Source organism: Hyperolius riggenbachi, unplaced genomic scaffold, assembly GCF_040937935.1.
Source record: "Hyperolius riggenbachi isolate aHypRig1 unplaced genomic scaffold, aHypRig1.pri scaffold_113, whole genome shotgun sequence".
Classification (NCBI taxonomy): domain Eukaryota; kingdom Metazoa; phylum Chordata; class Amphibia; order Anura; family Hyperoliidae; genus Hyperolius; species Hyperolius riggenbachi.
The window spans coordinates 189,731-213,789 of NW_027152339.1; the positions used below are offsets into that span (position 1 = coordinate 189,731).

The following is a 24,059-nucleotide window of genomic DNA, read 5'->3' on the forward strand; positions in this document are numbered from 1 at the left end:
GGTAGGGAATTATAAATGGTAGAGGCAGTATGACAGAAAGCTCTGGCTCCAGAAAATTTTGAGGTGCATTCTGGGAGTGACCACGTTTGTGGATCCTGCTGATCTGAGGTTGTGAGAGGTGTGGTGCAGTTTCAGCAAGTCCTTCGTGTACCCAGGGCCCAATTTGTGCAGGGATTCAATGTCAACAGTCCAATCTCGAAGGGTATTGTCCATTTTACAGGTAGCCAGTGCAGTGAGCGAAGAATCAATGTAATGTGACAGTGGCAAAGCTGGTTTGTTAGCAATCTGGTAGCAACATTATGTACTAATTGCAGTCGGTATAGGTCTTTATTATAACCTTATAAATAGTGATGGACACAAATTGAAAAAACGCACCTTTATTTCTAAATAAAATATTGGCGCCATAAATTGTGATAAGGACATCATTGTAATGGTGTAATAACCGGGACAAATGGGCAAATAAAATACATGAGTTTTAATTACGGTAGCATGTATTAATTTCAAACTATAATGACCAAAAACTGAGAAATAATGTTTTTTTTCCATTTCTTTCTTAATCGTCCTGTCAAAATTGATTTAGAAAAAAATAATTCTTAGCAAAATGTACCACCCAAAGAAAGCCTAATTTGTGGTGGAAAAAACAAGATATAGATCAATTAATTGTGATAAGTAGTGATAAAGTTATTGGCAAATGAATGGGAGGTGAAAGTTGCTTGGATGCATAAGGTGAACAACACTGTAGGCTGAGGTGGTTAAGGGGGGCAGTTGTAAGTTTTCCTCCTCTTAATTTTCTCTGAAGAGTAGCAACATGGGGGTCTCAAAGCAACTCTCAAATGTCCTGAAGACAAAGATTGTTCACCATCATGGTTTAGGGGAAGGATACAGAAAGCTGTCTCAGAGATTTCAGCTGTCTGTTTCCACAGTTAGGAACATATTGAGGAAACGGAAGACCACAGGCTCAGTTCAAGTTAAGGCTTGAACTGGCAGACCAAGAAAAATCTCGGATAAACAGAAGTGACAAATGGTGAGAACAGTCAACCCACAGACCAGCACCAAAGACCTACAACATCATCTTGCTGCAGATGGAGTCACTGTGCATCATTCAACCATTTGGTGCACTTTACACAAGGAGATGCTGTATGCGAGAGTGATGCAGAGGAAGCCTTTTCTCCACCCACAGCACAAACAGAGCCGCTTGAGATATGCTAAAGCACATTTGGTGAGTTCATAGAAGATTTTTTTTTTTGTCACAAGTTAGCGGAAATTGACACTTTGTGAAAAAAAAAAAAAACAATACAAATCAATTTCCACTAACTTGTGACAAAAAATAAAATCTTCTATGAACTCGTCATACACCTAACAGAATACCTTGGGGTGTCTTCTTTCTAAAATGGGGTCACTTGTGGGGTTCCTATACTGCCCTGGCATTTTAGGGGCCCTAAACCATGAGTAGTACTCTTGAACCCAAATGTCTCAAAATGACCTGTGAAATCCTAAAGGTACTCATTGGACCTGATCTGATGGGTAGGGCCTGATCTGATGGGTAGGTGTGCTAGGAGGTGACAGGTGGTGACAGGAGGTGATTGATGGGTGTCTCAGTGGGTTAATACAGGGGGATGGATGCATACAGTATACAGGGGGGGGGGGGGTCTGGGGAGAATCTGAGGGGTGGGGGGGGGTGATCAGGAGTCCCCAGGTGCCAGTTTAGGGCATCTATATATATAAAATCGGATGCCTGTATGTATGTATGTGTGTGTGTATGTGCCGCGATCACTCGAAAACGGCTTGACCGATTTGAATGAAACTCAAACCTGATACAAATGGTCACTGGGTGACTGGGGTTCAAATTCAGAAAGTGGGCGGAGCCTCAAACAGCCAGATTTGTTTATTTTTCAATGGGAATATACAAAGTATTGATACCAAGGACCCCAAAGCTGATAAACTTGATAATTGAGTGACTGTATGTCAAGGTTAGAAAAAGTGGAGCCAATCAAAATGTACCTATTGATTTTCAAGGGGAATATTCACAATGCTACCATTCTTACACTGTTAATGGCAGAGGCCTCAAACCTGCTACAGTCAGTCGATCAGTGACTGGGGTTCAAATTCCCTAAAGGGGCGAAGCCAAAAACAGCCAGATTTCTTTGCTCATTGAGTGACTGTGTGCCAAGGTTAGAAAAAGTGGGTGGAGTCAAAAACAGATTTTTCTGGGAAATTGTAAACTGCAGCCCTTCTACACTGTTAATGGCAGGGTTCTCAAACTTTGCACAGCTGGTTACTGGGTGACTGGGATTAATATTCAGGAGAGTAGGTGGAGCCTAAACAAGCCAATCAAAATTCACATGTTGATTTTCAAGGGGAATATTAAAATAGCTGCTATTCTTGCACGGTTAATTGGCACAAGCCTCAAACCTGGTACAGTTGGTCATTGGGTCACTGGGGTTCAAAGTCAGAAAAAGGGGTGGAGCCACAAACAGTCAATCAGATTTGTTTCATTTCATGGAAAAATACAAATTATTGACACTAAGGACCCCAAAGCTCACAAACTTGGTCATTGAGTGACTGAGTGTCAAGGTTACAAAAAGTGGGCGGAGCTAAAAACAAATTTCACTGGGAAAAGGTAAACTGCAGCCCTTCTTACACTGTTTATGGCAGGGTTCCCAACCTTTGCCTAGATGGTCACTGGGTGACTGAGATTAATATTCAGGGAAGTGGATGGAGCTTATAATAGCCAATCAAAATTCACCTGTTGATTTTCAAGGGGAATATTTAAATTGTTGCCATTTTTACACTGTTAATAGCAGATGCCTCAAGCCTGCTACAGTTGGTCATTGGGTGACTGGGGTTCAAATGCTGGAGAGGGGCGGAGTCACAAATAGCCAATCTGATTTGTTTAATTTCTATGGGAATATACAAATTATTGATGCCAAGGACTCCAAAGCTAACAAATTTGGTCATTGAGTGTTTGTGCGTTAGGGTTAGAAAAAGTGGGCGGAGCCAACACCAGTCAAATATATACACGAGCAATGCAGGGTCATCAGTTAGTGGAGACAAATACAAATTTCACTGGGAAAATGTAAACTGCAGCCATTCTTACACTGTTAATGGCGGGGTTCTTAAACTTTGCACAGTTGGTCACTGGGATTAATATTCAGAAAGGTGGGTGGAGCCTACAAAAGGGAATCAAACTTCATCTATTGCTTTTCAAGGGGAATATTTAATTGCTGCCATTCTTGCACTGTTAATGGCACAGGCCTCAAACCTGGTACAGTTGGTCATTGGGTGACTGGGGTTAAAATTCAGAAAAGGGTGTGGAGCCACAAACAGCCAATCAGATTTTTTAATCTGAATGCAAATTATTGATGCCAAAGAAGGCAAAGCTCACAAACTTGGTCATTATGTAATTGTGTGTTAGGGTTAGAACAACACCAGCCAAATACATACCCGGGCAACGCCGGGCAATCAGCTAGTAAGAAAAAAAATAGCGTTGACAGATAGTGACAGGGAGTAATTGATGGGTGATTAGGGGAGTGATTGGGTGTGAACAGGGGTCTGAGGGGTGGGCAGGGGGGGGTCTGAGGGGTGCTGTGGGTGATCAGAGGGAAGGGGGGGCAGGATCAGTGTGTTTGGTGCAGACTAGGGTGGCTGCAGCCTGCCCTGGTGGTCCCTCGGACACTGGGACCACCAGGGCAGGAGGCAGCCTGTATAATACGCTTTGTATACATTACAAAGCGTATTATACGCTTCCTATGCGGCGATCATCGGGTTAACAACCCGCCGGCGCTTCCGATTGGCCAGCTGGTTGACGACGCGGGTGGGCGGAGCCTATTGCCGGAGGATGCGCGCGCATAACAGCGCGCGATCCCCGGCCAGCAGCCACAAGAGGACCCACTCGGCTGTAGGCGGTCCTCAAGTGGTTAAAGCACATTACCGGTATTTGAGCAGGGACCGGCACACAATGCAGCTAGTTTACTATCAGTGCAAGGTGGTTATCAGCTTGTAGTGTACATACAGGGGTTATCATGCCTATATCTTAAAAAGGGGGTAGGGATAAATAGTGCAAGAACTATTAGTCATTATTCATCACTGTCCCATTTTAATACTTTAACCACAATTAGATACAGATACAGGGACAGCTTAAAGCGGATCCGAGATGAAAAACTAACTATAACAAGTAACTTGTCTATATATCTTATGTAAAATGTATTTAGTTTACACAGCATATCTATCTGCAAACAGCTTGAACAGTTTATGATTATTTATTCCTGTGCTACAATGAGGGCAGCCATGTTCTGTTTGTCACATTGTCACAGGCTGAGGGCTGGAGATGCTATCAGCTTGCCTGTGTGTAAATTCAGTCCCCTCTCCTCCTCCCTCCTCCCCTCTGCCTCTGAAATCAATGGTTAGTTACCTCCTCCTCCTCCTGCCCAGACTGAGCTCCCATAAGCCCTTGCTACAGTGCCAAGGCACTGTGAAAAGCTGTGGGCGAGGCTTGTTTAGTTTTTGGGGAATTAGATTATTAAAACAAAACAAAACAAAAGTATTTAGCTTGAGGAATGCCCTATAAACTATATGAAAGGAACACAATTATGCAATGAGTAAAAGTTTATCTCAGATCCACTTTAACCACTTTGTCCTCCTTGACATAGTTATACGTCTTCCAGAAGGCTTATTAGACCGGGATGCACAGATGTTAAAGCGGCACCCTGCCGAAAACATTCTCAAACTAATAAAACAATAAAAACATAATATTTTAATTTTATTGTATTATGTTATTATTGTTTTATTAGTTTGAGAATGTTTTCGGCAGGGTGCCGCTTTAACATCTGTGCATCCCGGTCTAATAAGCCTTCTGGAACTGGTTCTGAAGTGACTAGTTTCCAGATGAGGAGGGCGTTTTAATACATACCTTCCGTGCGCTCCAAGCATATCGTGGATGATAGAGGTGAGCGGGACTATACATTACCTTCCGTGCGTTCCACTCGGCGGAATTCCGGATGTGACGTAGCGGAAGTGACGTCACGCAGATCGGGACCCATGGCTTGACGCGCTGGCGGCGTCCGTGACTGCAACAAGCGACTATTTAACAGCCACTCGGTATGCCATTTCGTTTAGAAGCCCCTGAGGACGCATTAGCGAAACCTAGGTCGGGCGGAACGGATGGCAGATGGGAGAGTGGCACTCTGCTGACATTTTATATACGCTGTTTCTACTGAGGGTCCCTGTAATAAGGGCCCTTATGTGAGTATCTGTCATATTTTATATGAACAAAGCGCTTGCTTTTAAACTAAAAACAGAGAGCACTTAGATTTTGTTTGTTATATTATATCTTCATATGCTGGGAGCACCATCTGAGGAATGATATTTGAAATTTGAAAACGAGGAAGCTCATGGTCGTTGGGGATATAGAATATACGCTCAGACCTTATAACTTGGGTCTTATTGGAAGCTGGTAAGCCTGCACTGTGAGTGGTGTTGTTGGTGATGGATTCATAACATAAGAGATTATGCAGCGCTGAAGTTTGGGAATTTATTGTTACTGCTGGCCACTCACAAGTTGTCTGCCGTTGCGATCACTACGTGGAAGCACTCAGACCTTAGTCAGATCCTACAGTGTGTTTGAACCAGGAGGACCTGGGAATTCACACTGAGCCAGATTACTTGTGTATTCATTCTGTTATACTTCAGACTAGTTCCAGAGTGTAGAGACCACGGACCTCACACCCAAGACTAGGGAACTTGTGTTATCATTCTGTTATACATCAGACTAGTTCCAGGGTGCAGAGACCACGGACCTCACACCCAAGACTAGGGAACTTGTGTTATCAGTCACTCAATGACCAAGTTTGTGAGTGGAAGCATTTTATCCAGCAAAGAAATCTGATTGGATGTTGTGGCTCCACCCCTTTAGTGAATTTGAACCCCAGTCACTTAATGACTGACTGTAGCAGGTTTGAGGCCTCTGCCATTAACAGTGTAAGAATGGCAGCAGTTTTAATATTCCCCTTGGAAATCAATAGGTGAATTTTGATTGGCTGTTGTAGGCTCCACCTACTTTTCTGAACATTAATCCCAGTCAGTAAGTATGAGAACCCTGCCATTAACAGAGTAAGAATGTCTGCAGTTTATATTTTCCCATGTAACTTACAGTCACTCAATGGCCAAGTTTATGTAAAAGTGCTCAGGAAGATGTTGGGGGCTATATAAATACAGTACCAGGGGCGTAGAAATCGCCATAGCAACCATAGCCATTGCTATGGGGCCCGCGCGAGCCCTACGTCACAGGGGGCCCGCAGCAGGATGCCCCGCTAGGACCTGGATGGGTCGCAGCATGAGGGGAGAGCTTGGTGGTACGTCGGTGGGGAGGGGGGACGGTCCCCCCCTCCCTCACCTCGGGCTCTCCCCTCTGCGCTCCCCTCCAGCATTAAATAGTCCGTATGCAGGCGGCGGGGCAGCGGCAGATACATACCTTCCGTGCGCTCCAGTGCGGACGTTTCTCCCTCTAGTGTCTGACGCTACTTCCTGTTTATACAGGAAGTCGCGTCAGAAGCTAGAGAGAGGAACATCCGTGGAGTGCACTGAAGGTATGTATCTGCCACTGCCCGCTGCCTGCATACGCACTATTTAATGCTGGAGGAGAGTGCAGAGGGGAGAGCCCGAGGTGAGAGAGGGGGAGGACTGTCCCCCCTCCCCACTTGACATGCCACCAAGCTCTCCCCTCATGCTGTGACCCCTCCAGACCCTAAAAACGGCCCTGAGCGGGCCCAGGGGGAGGGGTAGGGGCGGCCTAACCTAACCTGGGGGTGCCGCCTGTCACTCACTACCTAACCTGGGAGTCACTCACTACCTAACTGGGGGTCCCTGTCACTCACAACCTAACCTGGGGGGCGCCTGTCACTCACTACCTAACAGGGGGTCCCTGTTACTCACAACCTAACCTGGGGGTCCCTGTTACTCACAACCTAACCTGGGGGTCCCTGTCACTCACTACCTAACCTGGGGGTCCCTGTCACTCACTACCTAACTGGGGGTCCCTGTCACTCGCTACCTAACCTGGGGGGCTCCTGTCACTACCTAACTGGGGGTCCCTGTCACTCACTACCTAACCTGGGGGTCCCTGTCAGTACCTAACTGGGGGTCCCTGTCACTCACTACCTAACCTGGGGTCCCTGTCACTCACTACCTAACCTGGGGGTTCCTGTCACTCACTACCTAACCTGGGGGTCCCTGTCACTCACTAGCTAAACTGGGGGGCTCCTGTCACTACCTAACCTGGGGTCGCCTGTCACTACCTAACTGGGGGTTGCCTGTCACTTCCTAACTGGGGGTCCCTGTCACTACCTAACTTGGGGGTCACCTGCCACTCACTACCTAACCTGGGGTCACCTGTCACTACCTAACCTGGGGGTCCCTGTCACTCACTACCTAACCTGGGGGTCCCTGTCACTCACTACCTAAACTGGGGGCTCCTGTCACTACCTGAACTGGGGGGCCCCTGTCACTACCTGAACTGGGGGGCACCTGTCACTACTTACACTGGGGGGCTCCTGTCACTGCCTGAACTGGGGGGCTCCTGTCACTACCTGAACTGGGGGGCTCCTGTCACTACCTGAACTGGGGGGCTCCTGTCACTACCTAAACTGGGGGGCTCCTGTCACTACCTAAACTGGGGGGCTCCTGGCGCTACCTTAACTAGGGGGCACCTGTCACTACCTAAACTATCCAGGCCAGCCAGCCCAGCATCACCATCAGCCATCCAGCCCAGAATCACTGTCAAAAAGGCCACAGCATCACCACCAGTCAGGCCAGCATTTACTTTAACTAGCCAAGCACAGCTCAGCATCACCACCAGCCAGCCCGGCCACAGCATCACCGCCACCCAACCCAGCCACAGCATCACCGCCAACCCGGCCACAGCATCACCACCAGCCAACCCGGCCACAGCATCACCACCAGCCAACCCGGCCACAGCATCACCGCCAGCCAGGCCACAGCATCACTGCCAGGCCTTTCAGCCCACACCTCATCCCCAATCCAGCCAAAAACAGTATTGCCAGGCAAAGCAGCCAGTACAGGAGGATTCAGAAGCCAGGTGAGAGGTGTCTACCATATTAAGGGGGCATTCTGCCTATTTATGTGAAATGCTGTCTATTTATGTGCCTCATGACTGCTGAATTTGTCTTGTTGGGGGCCTCATGATTGCTGAATTTGTCTTGTTGGGGGCCTCGTGATTTGTTGGGGGCCTCATGATTGCTGAATTTGTCTTGTTGGGGGCCTCACGATTGCTGAATTTGTCATGTTGGGGGCCTCATGATTGCTGAATTTGTCTTGACAGGGGCCTCATGATTGGTGAACTTGTCTTGTTGACATGATTGCTAACTGCGAGATTATGGGAAAAGCTGAATCCTCATCATATGAGACAATAGCATTAAACCTACTTTTTTAGCTTTTTAAAACAGAAAATAAAACTGAAAGGTTCTAAAAAAAATGAATATATTTTTTCAGGAGTAGGATGGATGAAATTGTTTATCTTCACAGTTTATTTTCAACTTGGATTTTCCATAATGTTCATGTATGAGTTAAAACGTTTGTACAGTATTTAGTTTAAATTGCTGTTGCCACAAGGGGGCCCAGTGATTTCTAGTTACGCCCCTGACTACTACCTAAACTGGGGACGCCTATAGACCTGGCTACTTATACTGTACTTAGTGGGGTGTGGGAATGTTGGGGTGGAGGGTCCTGGAGGAATGTTTGGGTGGGAGGTCCGAGGTCCGTGGGGTTGGAAGGTCGTGGGGGGAGGGGGCATAAAAATGTTTTGCTATGGGGCACAGTCATTTCTAACTACGCCCCAGTACAGTACTAAATAATAATATACCTCATGAGGTAAAGAAAATATATTTTTTGAGTATTAACTAAGATTTTCACACATGCAATAACAGTTTGGTAACTTACCTAAAGGAACCATGATGACCACTACCTAGAAATGAAATTGGGATGCGTAGCCGGCCGGCGTGATGTCATAAATTGAGGAAGCGGGAAGCAGGCCTGACTACTTCAGGCCGAAGTCTTCCGATAACGGAGCTTCCAGCCGGGACAGGGAGAGGAGCCAGGAGGATGCCGGGGGACCTTGTGGCCTACGGTGGGCTGGAGGAAGTCCCAGGTAAGTCCCAATTTGATTTTTTAGGTAGTGTTTAAACACTGCATGAGGATTTACAGAGGTTTTTACCTCCTGCAGTATGTAATTTGCTATTTTATGGATTCCTGTGGCATTTCATTTGGTGTTTGATGGATTATTGCAGGACAGGGAAAGGAAGAAAGATGTGATAAAGGAAGCATTTGTTTTTTTTATTATACTGGTATGTATAGTGCAGGGTACACCTACTACACCATTTGCTGGGACGTCAGAAGTGCATAAACTGCGCTGTCTGATGTCTCTATCCATGCATTACGATTCACTGCAATTCATCATAAATGAATGGAACCACAGCCGCATCGGGGAAAATTATGCATCGCTACAGCCACCTGTGCTGCGGATCTGGCAGTGAGTCTTAACTCCGAATCACAGCAAATGTATCATAGAAGGCAGAGTTACATTGTAATACAACACACAGGTAGTAATGACCCTGCAGAGGAGAAGCACATATTATAGTGTGACTTACTTGGAGCTGGAACATAGATATTAGCAGCAACAGCACCTCCAGCACGCTTCCCTGAAACACACAGAGAGGAGAGAAGATATCAGGAAATAATTCTCTCTTCCCATTCTTCACACAGAAGATGAATCAGCTGAAGCCCAATCCGCTGTTATCTCTCAGCCTATAATAACTGCTTCATCAGCACCATCAACAACCAGGGGCACCGCCAGCATACAGGTGAAGCACACGCCTGCTTGGGGCCTCACACTGCGGGGGGCCTCGCTCTGCTGCTGGCGGCGAGCGTGCGGGCACCAGGCGGAGTGGCAGGAGGGTGGGCACAGCATCGGGGGGAGCATGGAGAGAGAAGTTTGCACTTACCTGCCTGGATCCTGCATGCAGCTTCTATCTACTTCCTGTCCCGGCATCTGTCGCTATGGTAACAGCACCCCCTGTGATGATGTGACCGACGCGATGAGTGCCTGGAGAGGCTAAAGATAGCAGCTGTACTGGGGGCATATACCTATCTAACCTATACTGGGGGCATCTACCTATCTAACCTATACTGAGGGGTACCTACCTATCTAACCTATACTGGGGGCATATACCTATCTAACCTGTACTGGGGGCATCTACCTATCTAACCTATACTGGGGGCATATACCTATCTAATCTATACTGGGGGCATCTACCTATCTAACCTATACTGGGGGCATATACCTATCTAACCTGTACTGGGGGCATATACCTATCTAACCTCTACTGGGGGCACATATCTATCTAACCTATAAACGGGGGCATATACCAATCTAACCTATAAACAGGGGCATATACCTATCTAACCTATACCGGGGGCATATACCTATCTAACCTATACCGGGGGCATATACCTTTCTAACCTACACTGGGGGCATATACCAATCTAACCTATACTGGGGGCATATACCTACCTAACCTGTACTGGGGGCACATACCTATCTAACCTATACTGGGGGCATCTACCCATCTAACCTATACAGGGGAATATACCTGCCTAACCTATGCTGGGGGCATATACCTATCTAACCTATACTGGGGGCATATACGTATCTAGCCTATACTGGAGGCACTGGGGGAATATGCCAATCTAACCTATACTGGGGGCATATACCTATCTAACCTATACTGGGGGCATATATCTATCTAACCCAGGCTTTCTCAACCAGGGTTCCCTGGAACCCCAGGGTTCCTCGAGTACTCTGCAGGGGTTCCTTGGCATTTTTCCCATCGTGGGGGAAGTATAATAGAGCACAGTATAATAGATGGTACTGTAACAAGAAGAACTAAATTGGGGGGTCAGGAGACAGTATAATGAGTGGCCCCGGGGTAGTGAAATAAACAGCCACACAGATTTTTAAGTCCATGCCGCCTGCAAAACAAATGCAGGGGTTCCTCGAGATCAAAAAATTGTTTGCAGGGGTTCCTTGGGATCAAAAAGTTATTTTCAGGGTTCCTCCAGAGTAGAAAGGTTGAAAAAGGCTGATCTAACCTATACTGAGAAGTACCTACCTATCTAACCTATACTGGGGGCATAAACCTATCTAACCTGTACTGGGGGCATCTACCTATCTAACCTATACTGGGGGCATATACCTATCTAACCTATACTGGGGGGCATAAACCTATCTAACCTATACTGGGGGCATATACCTATCTAACCTATACTGGGGGCATATACCTATCTAACCTATACTGGGAGCATATACCTATCTAACCTATACTGGGGGCATATACCTATCTAACCTATACTGGGGGCATATACCTATCTAACCTATACTGAGGGCATAAACCTATCTAACCTATACTGGGGCATATATCTAACCTATACTGGGGGCATATACCTATCTAACCTATACTGGGGGCATATACCTACCTAACCTATACTGGGGGCATATACCTATCTAACCTATACTGGGGGCATATACCTATCTAACCTATACTGGGGGCATAAACCTATCTAACCTATACTGGGGCATATATCTAACCTATACTGGGGGCATATACCTATCTAACCTATACTGGGGGCATATACCTATCTAACCTATACTGGGGGCATATACCTATCTAACCTATACTGGGAGCATATACCTATCTAAGCTATAATGGGGGCATATACCTATCTAACCTATACTGGGGGCATATACCCATCTAACCTATACTGGGAGCATATACCTATCTAACCTATACTGGGAGCATATACCTATCTAACCTATACTGGGAGCATATACCTATCTAACCTATACTGGGGGCATGTGCCAATCTAACCTATACTGAAGGGTACCTACCTATCGAAACTATACTGGGGCCATTTACCCATCTAATCTATACTGGGGTCCTACACCTATCTAACCTGTACGGAGGGGTACATACCTATCTACCCTATACTGCGTGCACCTACCTATTTAACCTATACTGCGGGCATCTACCTATCTAACCTATACTTGGGGCACCTACCTATCTAAACTATACTGGGGGGCAACTATACTAGCTAAACTATATTGGGGGAACCTACCTATCTAATCTATACTGGGGGGCAACTACCTATCTAACCTATACTGGAGGCACCTACCTATCTAACCTATACTGGAGGCACCTACCTATCTAACCTATACTGGAGGCACCTACCTATCTAACCTATACTGGGGAAAGTATACTGGCTACCTATATTGGAGGCACCTACCGATCTAACCTATACTGTAGGCACCTACCCATCTAACCTATACTGTAGGCACCTACCCATCTAACCTATACTGTAGGCACCTACCCATCTAACCTATACAGGAGGCACCTACCCATCTAACCTATACTGGAGGCACCTACCTATCTAACCTATACTGGGGAAAATATACTGGCTACCTATATTGGAGGCACCTACCGATCTAACCTATACGGGGTGTCGACCTATCTAACCTATATGGGGGCACCTACCTATCTAACCTATACTGGATAAACTATATGGGCTACCTATACTGGGAGGGACCTATAGCTGGCTACCTTTACTGCAGGCACCTATACCTGTCTCCACGTTGGGTGCACATTTTACGCCCTCGCCCTGGGTGCAATTTAGTCTAGAAACTGCCTGTATTTGGCTCCACCCACATCATGTTTTGGTTACACCCATTTTTTTTCCCGTGGCACTTCTTTCATGGATGGGGGCCTGAAGTTATGGACTGCTTGGGGCCACCAAAACCTTAGCTGCACCCCTGCCAACAACAACAAATAACGTTTGCAAAGCGCTTTTCTCTTGTTGGACTCAAAGTGCCTAAGCAAGGCTCAGACCAGTAATTGAATGATTGGTAAAGTTTGGAACAGGGTAAGAATTCTACAAACCCGCAAATGCCAGACTAAACAGGTGTTTTTTCAGTCTGGATTTGAATAACTCCAGGGATGAGGATGTCTTTACTAAGTGTGGTAGGGAATTATAAATGGTAGAGGCAGTATGACAGAAAGCTCTGGCTCCAGAAAATTTTGAGGTGCATTCTGGGAGTGACCACGTTTGTGGATCCTGCTGATCTGAGGTTGTGAGAGGTGTGGTGCAGTTTCAGCAAGTCCTTCGTGTACCCAGGGCCCAATTTGTGCAGGGATTCAATGTCAACAGTCCAATCTTGAAGGGTATTGTCCATTTTACAGGTAGCCAGTGCAGTGAGCGAAGAATCAATGTAATGTGACAGTGGCAAAGCTGGTTTGTTAGCAATCTGGTAGCAACATTATGTACTAATTGCAGTCGGTATAGGTCTTTATTTGGGAGGCTTGCATACCGGGCATTGTTAACCACTTGACCACTATAGGTGGTATTCCCCTTGGCTTCCTCCTAAAAATTGGTCCTAGACCATGTTGGACATATGACTATGGTAGAAATTAGATTGTGAGCCCCTGTGAGTGACAGTTAGTAACAAGACTACAATGGGATGCGAAAGTTTGGGCAACCTTGTTAATCGTCATGATTTTCCTGCGTAAACCGTTGATTTTTACGATAAAAAATGTCAGTTAAATATATTGTATAGGAGACACACACAGTGATATTTGAGAAGTGAAATGAAGTTAATTGGATTTACAGAAAGTGTGCAATAATTGTTTAAATAAAATTAGGCAGGTGCATAATTTTGGGTACTGTTGTCATTTTATTGGTTCCAAAACCTTTAGAACTAATTATTGGAACTCAAATTGGCTTGGTAAGCTCAGTGACCCCTGACCTACATACCACAGGTGAATCCAATTATGAGAAAGAGTATTTAACCCCTTAAGTCTATCTGGACAGATATATCTGTCCAGATAGACTGTGCTTCTGCGCTGCCTGCCATTAGCCTCCAGATCAATGAATAGGACTATAGTTCCCATTCATCGATCAAAGTCCCCCGCAGAAAAAACGACGTTCTCTTATCTAGTGTTGGGACGAACAGTGTTCGCCACTGTTCGGGTTCGCCCGGATTTTCCCTTATTCGGGTTCGGATCGGGCTTCGCCGGACACCTCATGGTGTTCGGCCATGTGTTCGGCCATGCGTTCGAACATGTGTTCGGCCTGACAGCGCATGGCCGAACGTTCCCCGAACATTCGGCTCGCGTTGTGATAGGCCGAGCGGGTCACGTGGTTCGGACACGAACACGCGGCTCGCGCTGCGATTGGCCGAGCGGGTCACGTGGTTCGGGTAAATAAATACCCGATCCGTGTCATTTCGCCGCCACTTGTGTTTGGGTTTAGCTTTGGGTAGGCAGGCAGGTTAGACTCTCTCACCAGCCAGGCTAGTCAGGGCCCCCCAGCCTCATAGTCATAGTGTATTTGCTACTGTACTGCAGTGCCAGCCAGCGTGCGTGTACTGCTGGGATCAGTAGTACTTCTGCCACCAGTATATAGCATTGTCTATTGCCACTGTACTGCCAGTCAGCGTGTACTGCTGGGATCAGTAGTACTTCCGTCACCAGTATATAGCATTGTCTATTGCCACTGTACTGCCAGTCAGCATGTACTGCTGGGATCAGTAGTACTTCCGCCACCAGTATATAACATTGTCTTGCCACTGTACTGCCAGTCAGCGTGTACTGCTGGGATCAGTAGTACTTCCGTCACCAGTATATAGCATTGTCTATTGCCACTGTACTGCCAGTCAGCATGTACTGCTGGGATCAGTAGTAGTTCCGCCACCAGTATATAACATTGTCTATTGCCACTGTACTGCCAGAGTGCCAGTCAGCGTGTACTGCTGGGATCAGTAGTACTTCCGCCACCAGTATATAACATTGTCTATTGCCACTGTACTGCCAGAGTGCCAGTCAGCGTGTACTGCTGGGATCAGTAGTACTTCCGCCACCAGTATATAACATTGTCTATTGCCACTGTACTGCCAGAGTGCCAGTCAGCGTGTACTGCTGGGATCAGTAGTACTTCCGCCACCAGTATATAACATTGTCTATTGCCACTGTACTGCCAGTCAGCGTGCGTGTACTGCTGGGATCAGTACAACCATAATGAAGAAATACAGTGAAAGAGGGAGGGGCAAGGGAAGAGGTGTTTCCCCTGACGGTTCACGTAGAGGCCGCAGTGGAGCACCTAAGAAAACCCACTCAATACCACCCATGTGTGCCAGACAAACAACCCTCACTAATCCACAAGAGCTGGACCGGATAATGAATTGGATGACCTCTCAAGCGTCCAGCAGCGGGTTAAGCAGCAGCAGTACCAGCACATCCTTGTCATGCACGAGGTCCTCTGGCAGTTACAAGGAGCCAGTGGGCACAAAGGTGACACAACCAGCAGCTACACCATGCACACAATGGCCGAATAACCAGTCCGAACAATTATTTCCGGACACAATGGGCTATTCGGAGGAGCTATTCCCACCCCCACAAACTTCCACCTGTGAAAGTTAAATGGAACAGCCAGAAATGTTGTGCCCGGATTCACAACCATTGTGTGAGGAAAATGCAGCACTCACTGAAATGCAAGGCGAGGACGAAGACACCCAAATCCCTGAGCAATGTGCGAGGGAATTGGAATTGCAGGAGGTCTACCGAGAACATCTTGAAGACATGGGAGTGAGGTGCGCAGAGGGTGTTCTGGGGAGCTCAACTCCACTGCACACAGACACAGTCACAGATGAGGAGATGGAAGAGGAGGTTTTGGACAATGTGGACACAGACCCGGATTATCAAGTAGAACCTCGCCGTCGGGATAGCAGTACAGATGAGTCTGCTGAAGAACCCACTGCTGCAAGAGTTCGCCGTGTGCCACAAAGTAGGCGGGGAATTTCGGACACAGCAAGCGTAGAAGTGAGACGCAAAAGAGGCACGAACCAAACTCGCCAGCAAAGCAGGAGCTCCAATGTCTGGGCTTTCTTCGAAGACTGCAGGGAGGATGTTACCATGGTGATTTGCAAGGTGTGCAGGACCCGACTGAGCAGGGTGAAAAATATCAACAACCTCTCCACCACCAGCATGCGCCGCCACATGCTAGCCAAACATAGCACTCTGTGGTCAAACGCGCAAGGCCAGGGTACCGGCTCGCTTCCAGCCCCCAGCAACACTGCCTCCGTTGTGGTCACCAGACCCTCCTCAGCAGCAGCCCAGCCATTACGCGGTGCACAAACATCCGTAGTAGACGACGATGTCAGTTTCCGCAACAGTGCTCTTGACGTTTCCCAGTCTTCAACGACGACGACAACAACCAACTGCCCTTCAGTGTGCGATTCTACGGTTCAGTTGTCTGTCCTGGAGATGTTTGAGCGCAAGAGAAAATTGCCAGCAAATGACCCCCGGGCCGTGGCACTAACAGCCAGCATAGCCAAGTTTCTGGCCTGCGAAATGCTGCCATATTGAGTGGTGGAGACAAATAGCTTCAAGTGAATGATGGCGCTGGCCATCCCACGTTACGTGGTTCCCAGCCGCTACTATTTTGCGCGGTGTGCAGTGCCAGCGTTACATGAGCATGTGGTTAGCAAAATAACCCGAAGCTTGAAAAATGCCGTTGCCTGCAAGGTTCACCTCACCACTGACACCTGGACGAGTGCGTTTGGCCAGGGTTGATACATCTCCCTTACGGCACACTGGGTGAACCTTGTGGAGCCTGGCAGCGGCGACTCCTCACCGGCTACGGCGTGGGTGTTGCCCACGCCGCAAACTGCTGGACCGGCGTCCCTCAGAGTCGATAACAGCACCTACCTCGACTCTGACTCCTTCTCCTCCAACACCTCTCAAAGCTGTACCTCATCCGGCATCGGTAACCCAGGAATAGGATCATGGAAGCAGTGCAGCACAGCTGTTGCCATGCGTCAGCAAGCCTTACTGAAGCTGATCTGCCTTGGAGATAAGCAGCACACAGGTGAAGAAATTTGGAAGGGAATCAAGGAACAGACCGATTTGTGGCTGGCACCGCTGGACCTGAAACCAGGCATGGTTGTGTGTGACAATGGGAGCAATCTCATTTGCGCTTTAAAGTTGGCTAAGCTGAGACACATCCCTTGCCTGGCACACGTTATGAACCTAGTTGTTCAGCGGTTCCTGAGGACATACCCAGGCGTGGCAGATCTTCTGCTGAAGGTGCGACGAGTGGCCAAATATTTCCGAAAGTCCAGTACTGCTTCGGAGGGGCTCACCAAGATGCAGGAGCAGTTCAATCTACCGAAACATAGCTTGGTGTGTGACGTACCCACGCGCTGGAATTCGACGCTGCACATGCTAGCACGCTTTTGCGAGCAGAAGAGTGCAGTGGTCCAGTACAAGACGGCGCAGTACCGAGGCGCATCCGGACAGCTACCAAGCTTCTGTGGATCTGATTGGGTCACCATGTTGGACCTCTGCCAAGTCCTCCAAAATTTTGAGCAATCCACGTTGCTTGTGAGCGGTGACAACTCTTCAGTCTGCATTACAATACCACTGCTGTGTTTACTGAAGAAATCAATGTTGCAGATCAAGGATGCCGCAGTCAGGATGCAAGTGGGGGAATCTCAAGAAGACAACAATCAGCGTGATGATGATACCAACATCAGGCAATCTGCCTCAGGAAACGCTGGTCCCAGCTATGATGAAGAAGAGGACGAGGAACAGCTGGAGTTGGAGCAGGACTTGGATGCCCCCACTGCCGAGGAACAGAGCGGTGCACGTTGAACTTCCACTATTCTGCGGGAATGGACAGCAGAAGAAGACGAGGAAGAAGGTGGGCGACGGCGTGATGCTGGTGATGATGATGAGGGTGCATCACAACAATCAAGCTCAGAAGAACATGATGAGGATTCTGTTAGGACTGTGGCAGACATGGCTCAATTCATGCTAGACTGCATTCATGCATTCACTGCAATTCATGCGACCCGCGCGTTCTTCGAATTCTGGACGACGTGGATTACTGGTTTATACCCTTCTGGATCCACGGTACAAAGACAATGTTCCAAAACTCATTGGAGAAAGCGTCAGACAGGTCAAAATGGAAGAATACCAGCAGGCCCTTGTGGAGACATTAGAGAGGAGATTGACATCCTCCTCCTCCTCCTCTAGCCAGTTCCACGCCGACAGACTGACTTCCACAAATCCAGGACGAGGAGGGGAACAAAGAACACAAGCTGCAGGTAGTGCCCACAAGGGAATGGTATCGGCAGTGTCCTTGGAGTGGCAACATTTTCTGACACCCATGCAGCAGCCCACAGAACAGCAATCGCGCAGTTCCACCTCCAACACCGATCGCCTGCAGAAGATGGTCAAGGACTACATGTCAGATGGCGTAGCTGTGTTGAACAATCCATCTGCACCCTTCAATTATTGGGTCTCTAAGCTACACACCTGGCATGAACTGGCAATGTACGCAATAGAGGTGCTGGCTTGTCCTGCAGCCAGCGTTATGTTCGAACGCTGTTTCAGTGCTGCCGGAGGCATCGTTACGGATCGGCGTATCCGCCTCTCCACAGCAAATGCAGACCGTCTGACACAAATTAAAATGAATCAATCGTGGATTGGAAACGACTACGCAACACTCCCCGACCAAGGTCCATGAACATCTGTGATGGGTTAGCGTTGCCACTTTCCGGAATATCTCATTTCTATTATATTTATCACTGCATGGCGACAAAATGTATTGCTTTGCTTTGAAAATAATACAAGATTGTTGTTACCTGTGCCAAAAAAACTGACATTTTCCGCATTTAAAAGACATTTTTTCCTTTGAAACTTAAAAATTGATTTTCTCAAAAACTATAAGGTCCTTTTGAAAAAAAATGTTTTCCTCTTATACCCACCCCCCCCTGTCCACATACCCTGAAAATTTGGTGTATGTTGCATGTAAGGAGGCTTTGCAAAGCAGGAATGTTCGGGTCCCCATTGACTTCCATTATGTTCGGGATTCGGCATGAACATACCCGAACATCGGGACACCGTTCGGCCGAACGTTCGCGAACCCGAACATCTGGATGTTTGCCCAACACTACTCTTATCAGAGGCCGCGGTCTTTCTGAAAAAAAAAAGTTTCCCATCCTCTTTCTAGTTCCTTGAAGCGAGATCGTTCAATTCCAGGACTTTGACTGTGGCCATCTTCTGGCCAAATAGTAAACTACACCCACATACATTTTTTATGAAATAATTACATTATATTACATTTAAATTAGCTGTTTACCTCCAACACCAAAAATTACCCCAATACATTTTTTAATTAAAATTTTTGAAATTATAACCTTATAAATAGTGATGGACGCAAATTGAAAAAACGCACCTTTATTTCTAAATAAAATATTGGCGCCATAAATTGTGATAAGGACATCATTGTAATGGTGTAATAACCGGGACAAATGGGCAAATAAAATACATGAGTTTTAATTACGGTAGCATGTATTAATTTCAAACTATAATGACCAAAAACTGAGAAATAATGTTTTTTTTCCATTTCTTTCTTAATCGTCCTGTCAAAATTGATTTAGAAAAAAAAAATTCTTAGCAAAATGTACCACCCAAAGAAAGCCTAATTTGTGGTGGAAAAAACAAGATATAGATCAATCAATTGTGATAAGTAGTGATAAAGTTATTGGCAAATGAATGGGAGGTGAAAGTTGCTTGGATGCATAAGGTGAACAACACTGTAGGCTGAAGTGGTTAAGGGGGGCAGTTGTAAGTTTTCCTCCTCTTAATTTTCTCTGAAGAGTAGCAACATGGGGGGTCTCAAAGCAACTCTCAAATGTCCTGAAGACAAAGATTGTTCACCATCATGGTTTAGGGGAAGGATACAGAAAGCTGTCTCAGAGATTTCAGCTGTCTGTTTCCACAGTTAGGAACATATTGAGGAAACGGAAGACCACAGGCTCAGTTCAAGTTAAGGCTTGAACTGGCAGACCAAGAAAAATCTCGGATAAACAGAAGCGACAAATGGTGAGAACAGTCAACCCACAGACCAGCACCAAAGACCTACAACATCATCTTGCTGCAGATGGAGTCACTGTGCATCATTCAACCATTCGGTGCACTTTACACAAGGAGATGCTGTATGCGAGAGTGATGCAGAGGAAGCCTTTTCTCCACCCACAGCACAAACAGAGCCGCTTGAGATATGCTAAAGCACATTTGTACAAGCCAACTTCATTTTGGATGTTCAAAAGATTCCTCCGCATACCTTCCATGAGTTAAAACCAAATACTTTATTGGACCATCACAGAAAACAGCAAAAATGGAACAGCTTGTAAGCTGACGCGTTTCTGATCCCACCGGGTCCTTAGTCGTAGCTAATATGACTTGATTTCAGCAGTCTTTAAATACCCAGAGGCCACACCCACCTCCACACCTATACAGGTGGAGGGATAATGGACTCCAACATATTGCACAATAATTTGCATGCAAATATCTTCAAATTATAAACATTACATTTAAAAACAACCATTTTATCAGACTGGTAGGACTAGCCGTTTATATCTCCCAACTGGCATTACAGTTATTGCAATAACAAGTAGAGAAGGGAAAAAGAGGGGGCAGAAGAAAAGAGGAGAAAAATTGCTCTGAGATGTTACAGAGTAAGGGCGGGGAGGGAGGGGAAGGAAAAAGGGTAGAGAGGAGGGAAAGGGAGAAGGAAAAAGGGTAGAGGGGGAAGGGAAAGGAGATGAAGAGGGGGGGGGGGGGGGGGGGTTCGCACAAATAAATTAACATCCCATCTATAATTCATCCCCTTAGGCTCTCTAGGACCCAAATCAAAAATCCACCTCACTTCATGTTCTAATAGTTTCTTTTCTAAATCTCCACCTCTACTATACAAGTATACTCTCTCCAGACCTTGCAATGAAAAGTATATCAAATCCCAGCCGTGACAAGAATGAAAATGCCTAGATACATTGGAGGGATTTAAGCAATTTGGATTAGCCGCACCACAATAATGCTCAGCAATCCTAGCCCTCAAGGGTCTAGTGGTGCATCCAACATATTGCTTCCTGCAAGCATTGCAATTGATAAGGTACACTACACCTTTAGTACCGCAATGAATATACTGTTTAAGACCAAAGGTCTTACCATTACTAAATGATAAAGCAGTATCTCCGGTGGAGTGCACCCTGCAATACCTACATGTTCTCACCCCACACTTATAGGAACCCCGATACCTCAACCAAGCTGCCCCACGACCAGAGCTCCGATCCTCATATAAACTGGGAGACAACGTGTCTCCCAGCATGGGTGCCCGTTTGCTAACAAACCTACATTTACCCTCCACTATCGGTGATATCTCTGGATCTGCAAGGAGAATAGGCAAATGGGTTTTAAGAATTTTTATCACAGAAGAATATTCCATACTGTATGCTGTGGAAAATGTAACAATATCTCCACCTACACCCTGCGCTGCCCGAGCATTGCCGGCCAGCAGAGTAGACCTCCCCTTGGCCAATACCTTTTCTTTAGACTTCTCCACATAATGTGGGGGATAACCCCACTCGAAAAGTCTTATCTCCGCATGTGCACATCTTATGCTAATAAAACATTCAGGTATGAGTTTCTGAAAGCGCTGCCATTCCTTTTTGCTGTATGAATTGAATATGTGTATACTAGTGGCTAGCTGCATTCACTGATTCACAATTATTCCACAAAGCTTTAGATTAGAATTAGCACACAATTTGCATCTGCTTTGCATTCAGGGCGTGTATTTAGTCCAGAGGGGCTGTGCATTGCCTTTGTAGGTTTGCAGGCGAATGCATCCATGAGCGCTGTCACCAGTCTGTGTGTATGTTTTATCAAATGTGTATACCATTTGTCTGCTTAGCTGCACTGGAAATGTTGTGTTTTTATCGCTAGATTAGCGTTAGGTAGGTCCTCCCCAAGGGGGTCCGTCACCGCCGTGGGAAAGTCTAGTAGGCATAATTTGTGCACATATTATCTCTGAAGCTAACACCCCCCCCCCCCCCCTTTTGCCTGAAGTGAAGCTAGGTGTGTATTTTAGTCCAGTGGTCATTGGAGCATTGCACATTGTGGCAGATAATTCATTCAGGTTCACCCCTCACTGAAGTTATGTTCCCCCATTTTTTATGCCTGCAATGAGTGTTGGTGTGTATTTTAGTCCAGTAGTATTGGAGCTCTGCACATCTTATGCTAATAAAACATTCAGGTATGAGTTTCTGAAAGCGCTGCCATTCCTTTTTGCTGTATGAGTTAAAGAGAGCTGTCCATGCTCGGAAGCCATCAAACCTGAATGAACTAGAGAGGTTTTGTAAAGAGGAATGGTCCAAAATACCTTCAACCAGAATAAAGACTCTCAATAAAGACTCAACAGGGGTCTGTACTGGGTCCAGTGCTCTTCAATTTATTTATTAATGACCTAGTGGATGCAGTAGTGAGCAATGTTGCTATTTTTGCAGATGATACAAAATTGTGCAGAATCATCAACTCTCAGGATGATAGTGTCATATTGCAACAGGATCTGGATAGGATGGCTATATGGGCACATACATGGCAGATGAAATTCAATGTTGACAAATGTAAGGTCATGCATTTTGGTCGTACCAATGGTCTAGCACCATACAAAATAAATGGGATACAGTTGGGGACATCAAACTTGGAGAAGGACTTAGGAGTACTCATTGACAACAAGTTAAATAATCGTACTCAATGCCAAGCCGCTGTAGCTAAAGCTAACAAAATTTTGGGATGCATTAAAAGGGAAATAAAAACTTGAGATGCTAGCATAATATTGCCCCTGTTTAACTCTCTAGTAAGGCCACATCTGGAATATGGAATTCAGTTCTGGGCACCACATCACAAAAAAGATATTGCAGTTTTAGAGCAGGTGCAGAGATGAGCAACAAAATTGATACGTGGGATGGAAGGTCTCACTTCTCAAGAAAGGTTAGATAAACTGGGTTTATTTAGTCTAGAGAAAAGACGCCTTAGAGGGGATCTAATTAACATGTATAAATACATCAGAGGGCAATATAATAGCTTGGCGGATGAGCTTTTTGTCCCTAGGCCTTCTCTAAGGACTAGAGGACATGATCTGCGCATGGAGGAAAAACGTTTTAGCCATTTATTTAGGAAAGAGTTCTTTACAGTAAGAGTGATTAAGATGTGGAATGCATTGCCACAGGAAGTCGTTATGGCAAACTCTATACCTGCATTTAAAGGGGGCTTAGATGCTTTCCTTGCGTTGAAAGACATCCATGGCTACAATTACTAGGTAATGCCTAATGATGTTGATCCAGGGATTTTATCTGATTGCCATCTGGAGTCGGGAAGGAATTTTTCCCTTTAGGGGCTAATTGGACCATGCCTTGTAAGGGTTTTTTCGCCTTCCTCTGGATCAACAGGGATATGTGAGGGAGCAGGCTGGTGTTGTACTTTATACTGGTTGGACTCGATGGACGTATGTCTTTTTTCAACCAAAATAACTATGTAACTATGTAATTGGAACCTACCTGTGAGGAATAGCGGAGATGCCGCCGCTGAGACAAGCGGCATGGCAGCTATCTCCGCGTGTCAGCCGGCGGACACGGCCGCGCGGTCGCATGTTCAAACTTTGTCTGCTCCTTCCTTTGCTCACAGGTTAAGGGCAACGCGCGCGCGGGCCGAACGTCAGGACCTTTATGCAGCTAAGAGGGGAGTCAGCTGATCAGGCTGTCAGCTGACTCCGGCAAGCATCCAGATTGGCTGAAGGTCTGGGGCGGCACTGTGGAGCCTGACTGAGTATATATAGGGCAGGTCTGTCAGTAGCTCCGCGTCTGCTGTTGCAAATGCTATTCATGTTAGCGCTCAGACCCTAGTCAGATCCTACAGTGTGCTAGAACCAGCCGGAGCTAGGGATCCACACTTAGCCAGTATCTGTTGATAGCTTAAAGTACTAATTGCATTGTTTATCTGTTATGACTTTCTGCTTCCTCTGACCACTCTTCTGTTTGTCGATTCTGTACCTCTGCTTATCTGATTCACGTTGCCGACCCAGCCTGTCCCTGACGTTGA

General features: G+C 46.4%; 1 protein-coding gene across 3 annotated transcripts in view; it reads right to left on the minus strand.

Annotated features, from left to right (window-relative positions):
* Positions 1-24,059, minus strand: part of LOC137543600 (class I histocompatibility antigen, F10 alpha chain-like) — a 281,306-nt gene that overhangs the window by 91,717 nt on the left and 165,530 nt on the right. For all 3 annotated transcript variants that reach the window (XR_011025548.1, XR_011025547.1, XM_068264701.1), the window contains one exon: positions 9,660-9,710. Coding sequence is in view for 1 of the 3 variants with exons in the window: in XM_068264701.1 (XP_068120802.1) it covers positions 9,660-9,710 (51 nt within the window). In the remaining 2 variants the exon portion in view is untranslated. The remainder of the gene's footprint in view (positions 1-9,659; positions 9,711-24,059) is intronic.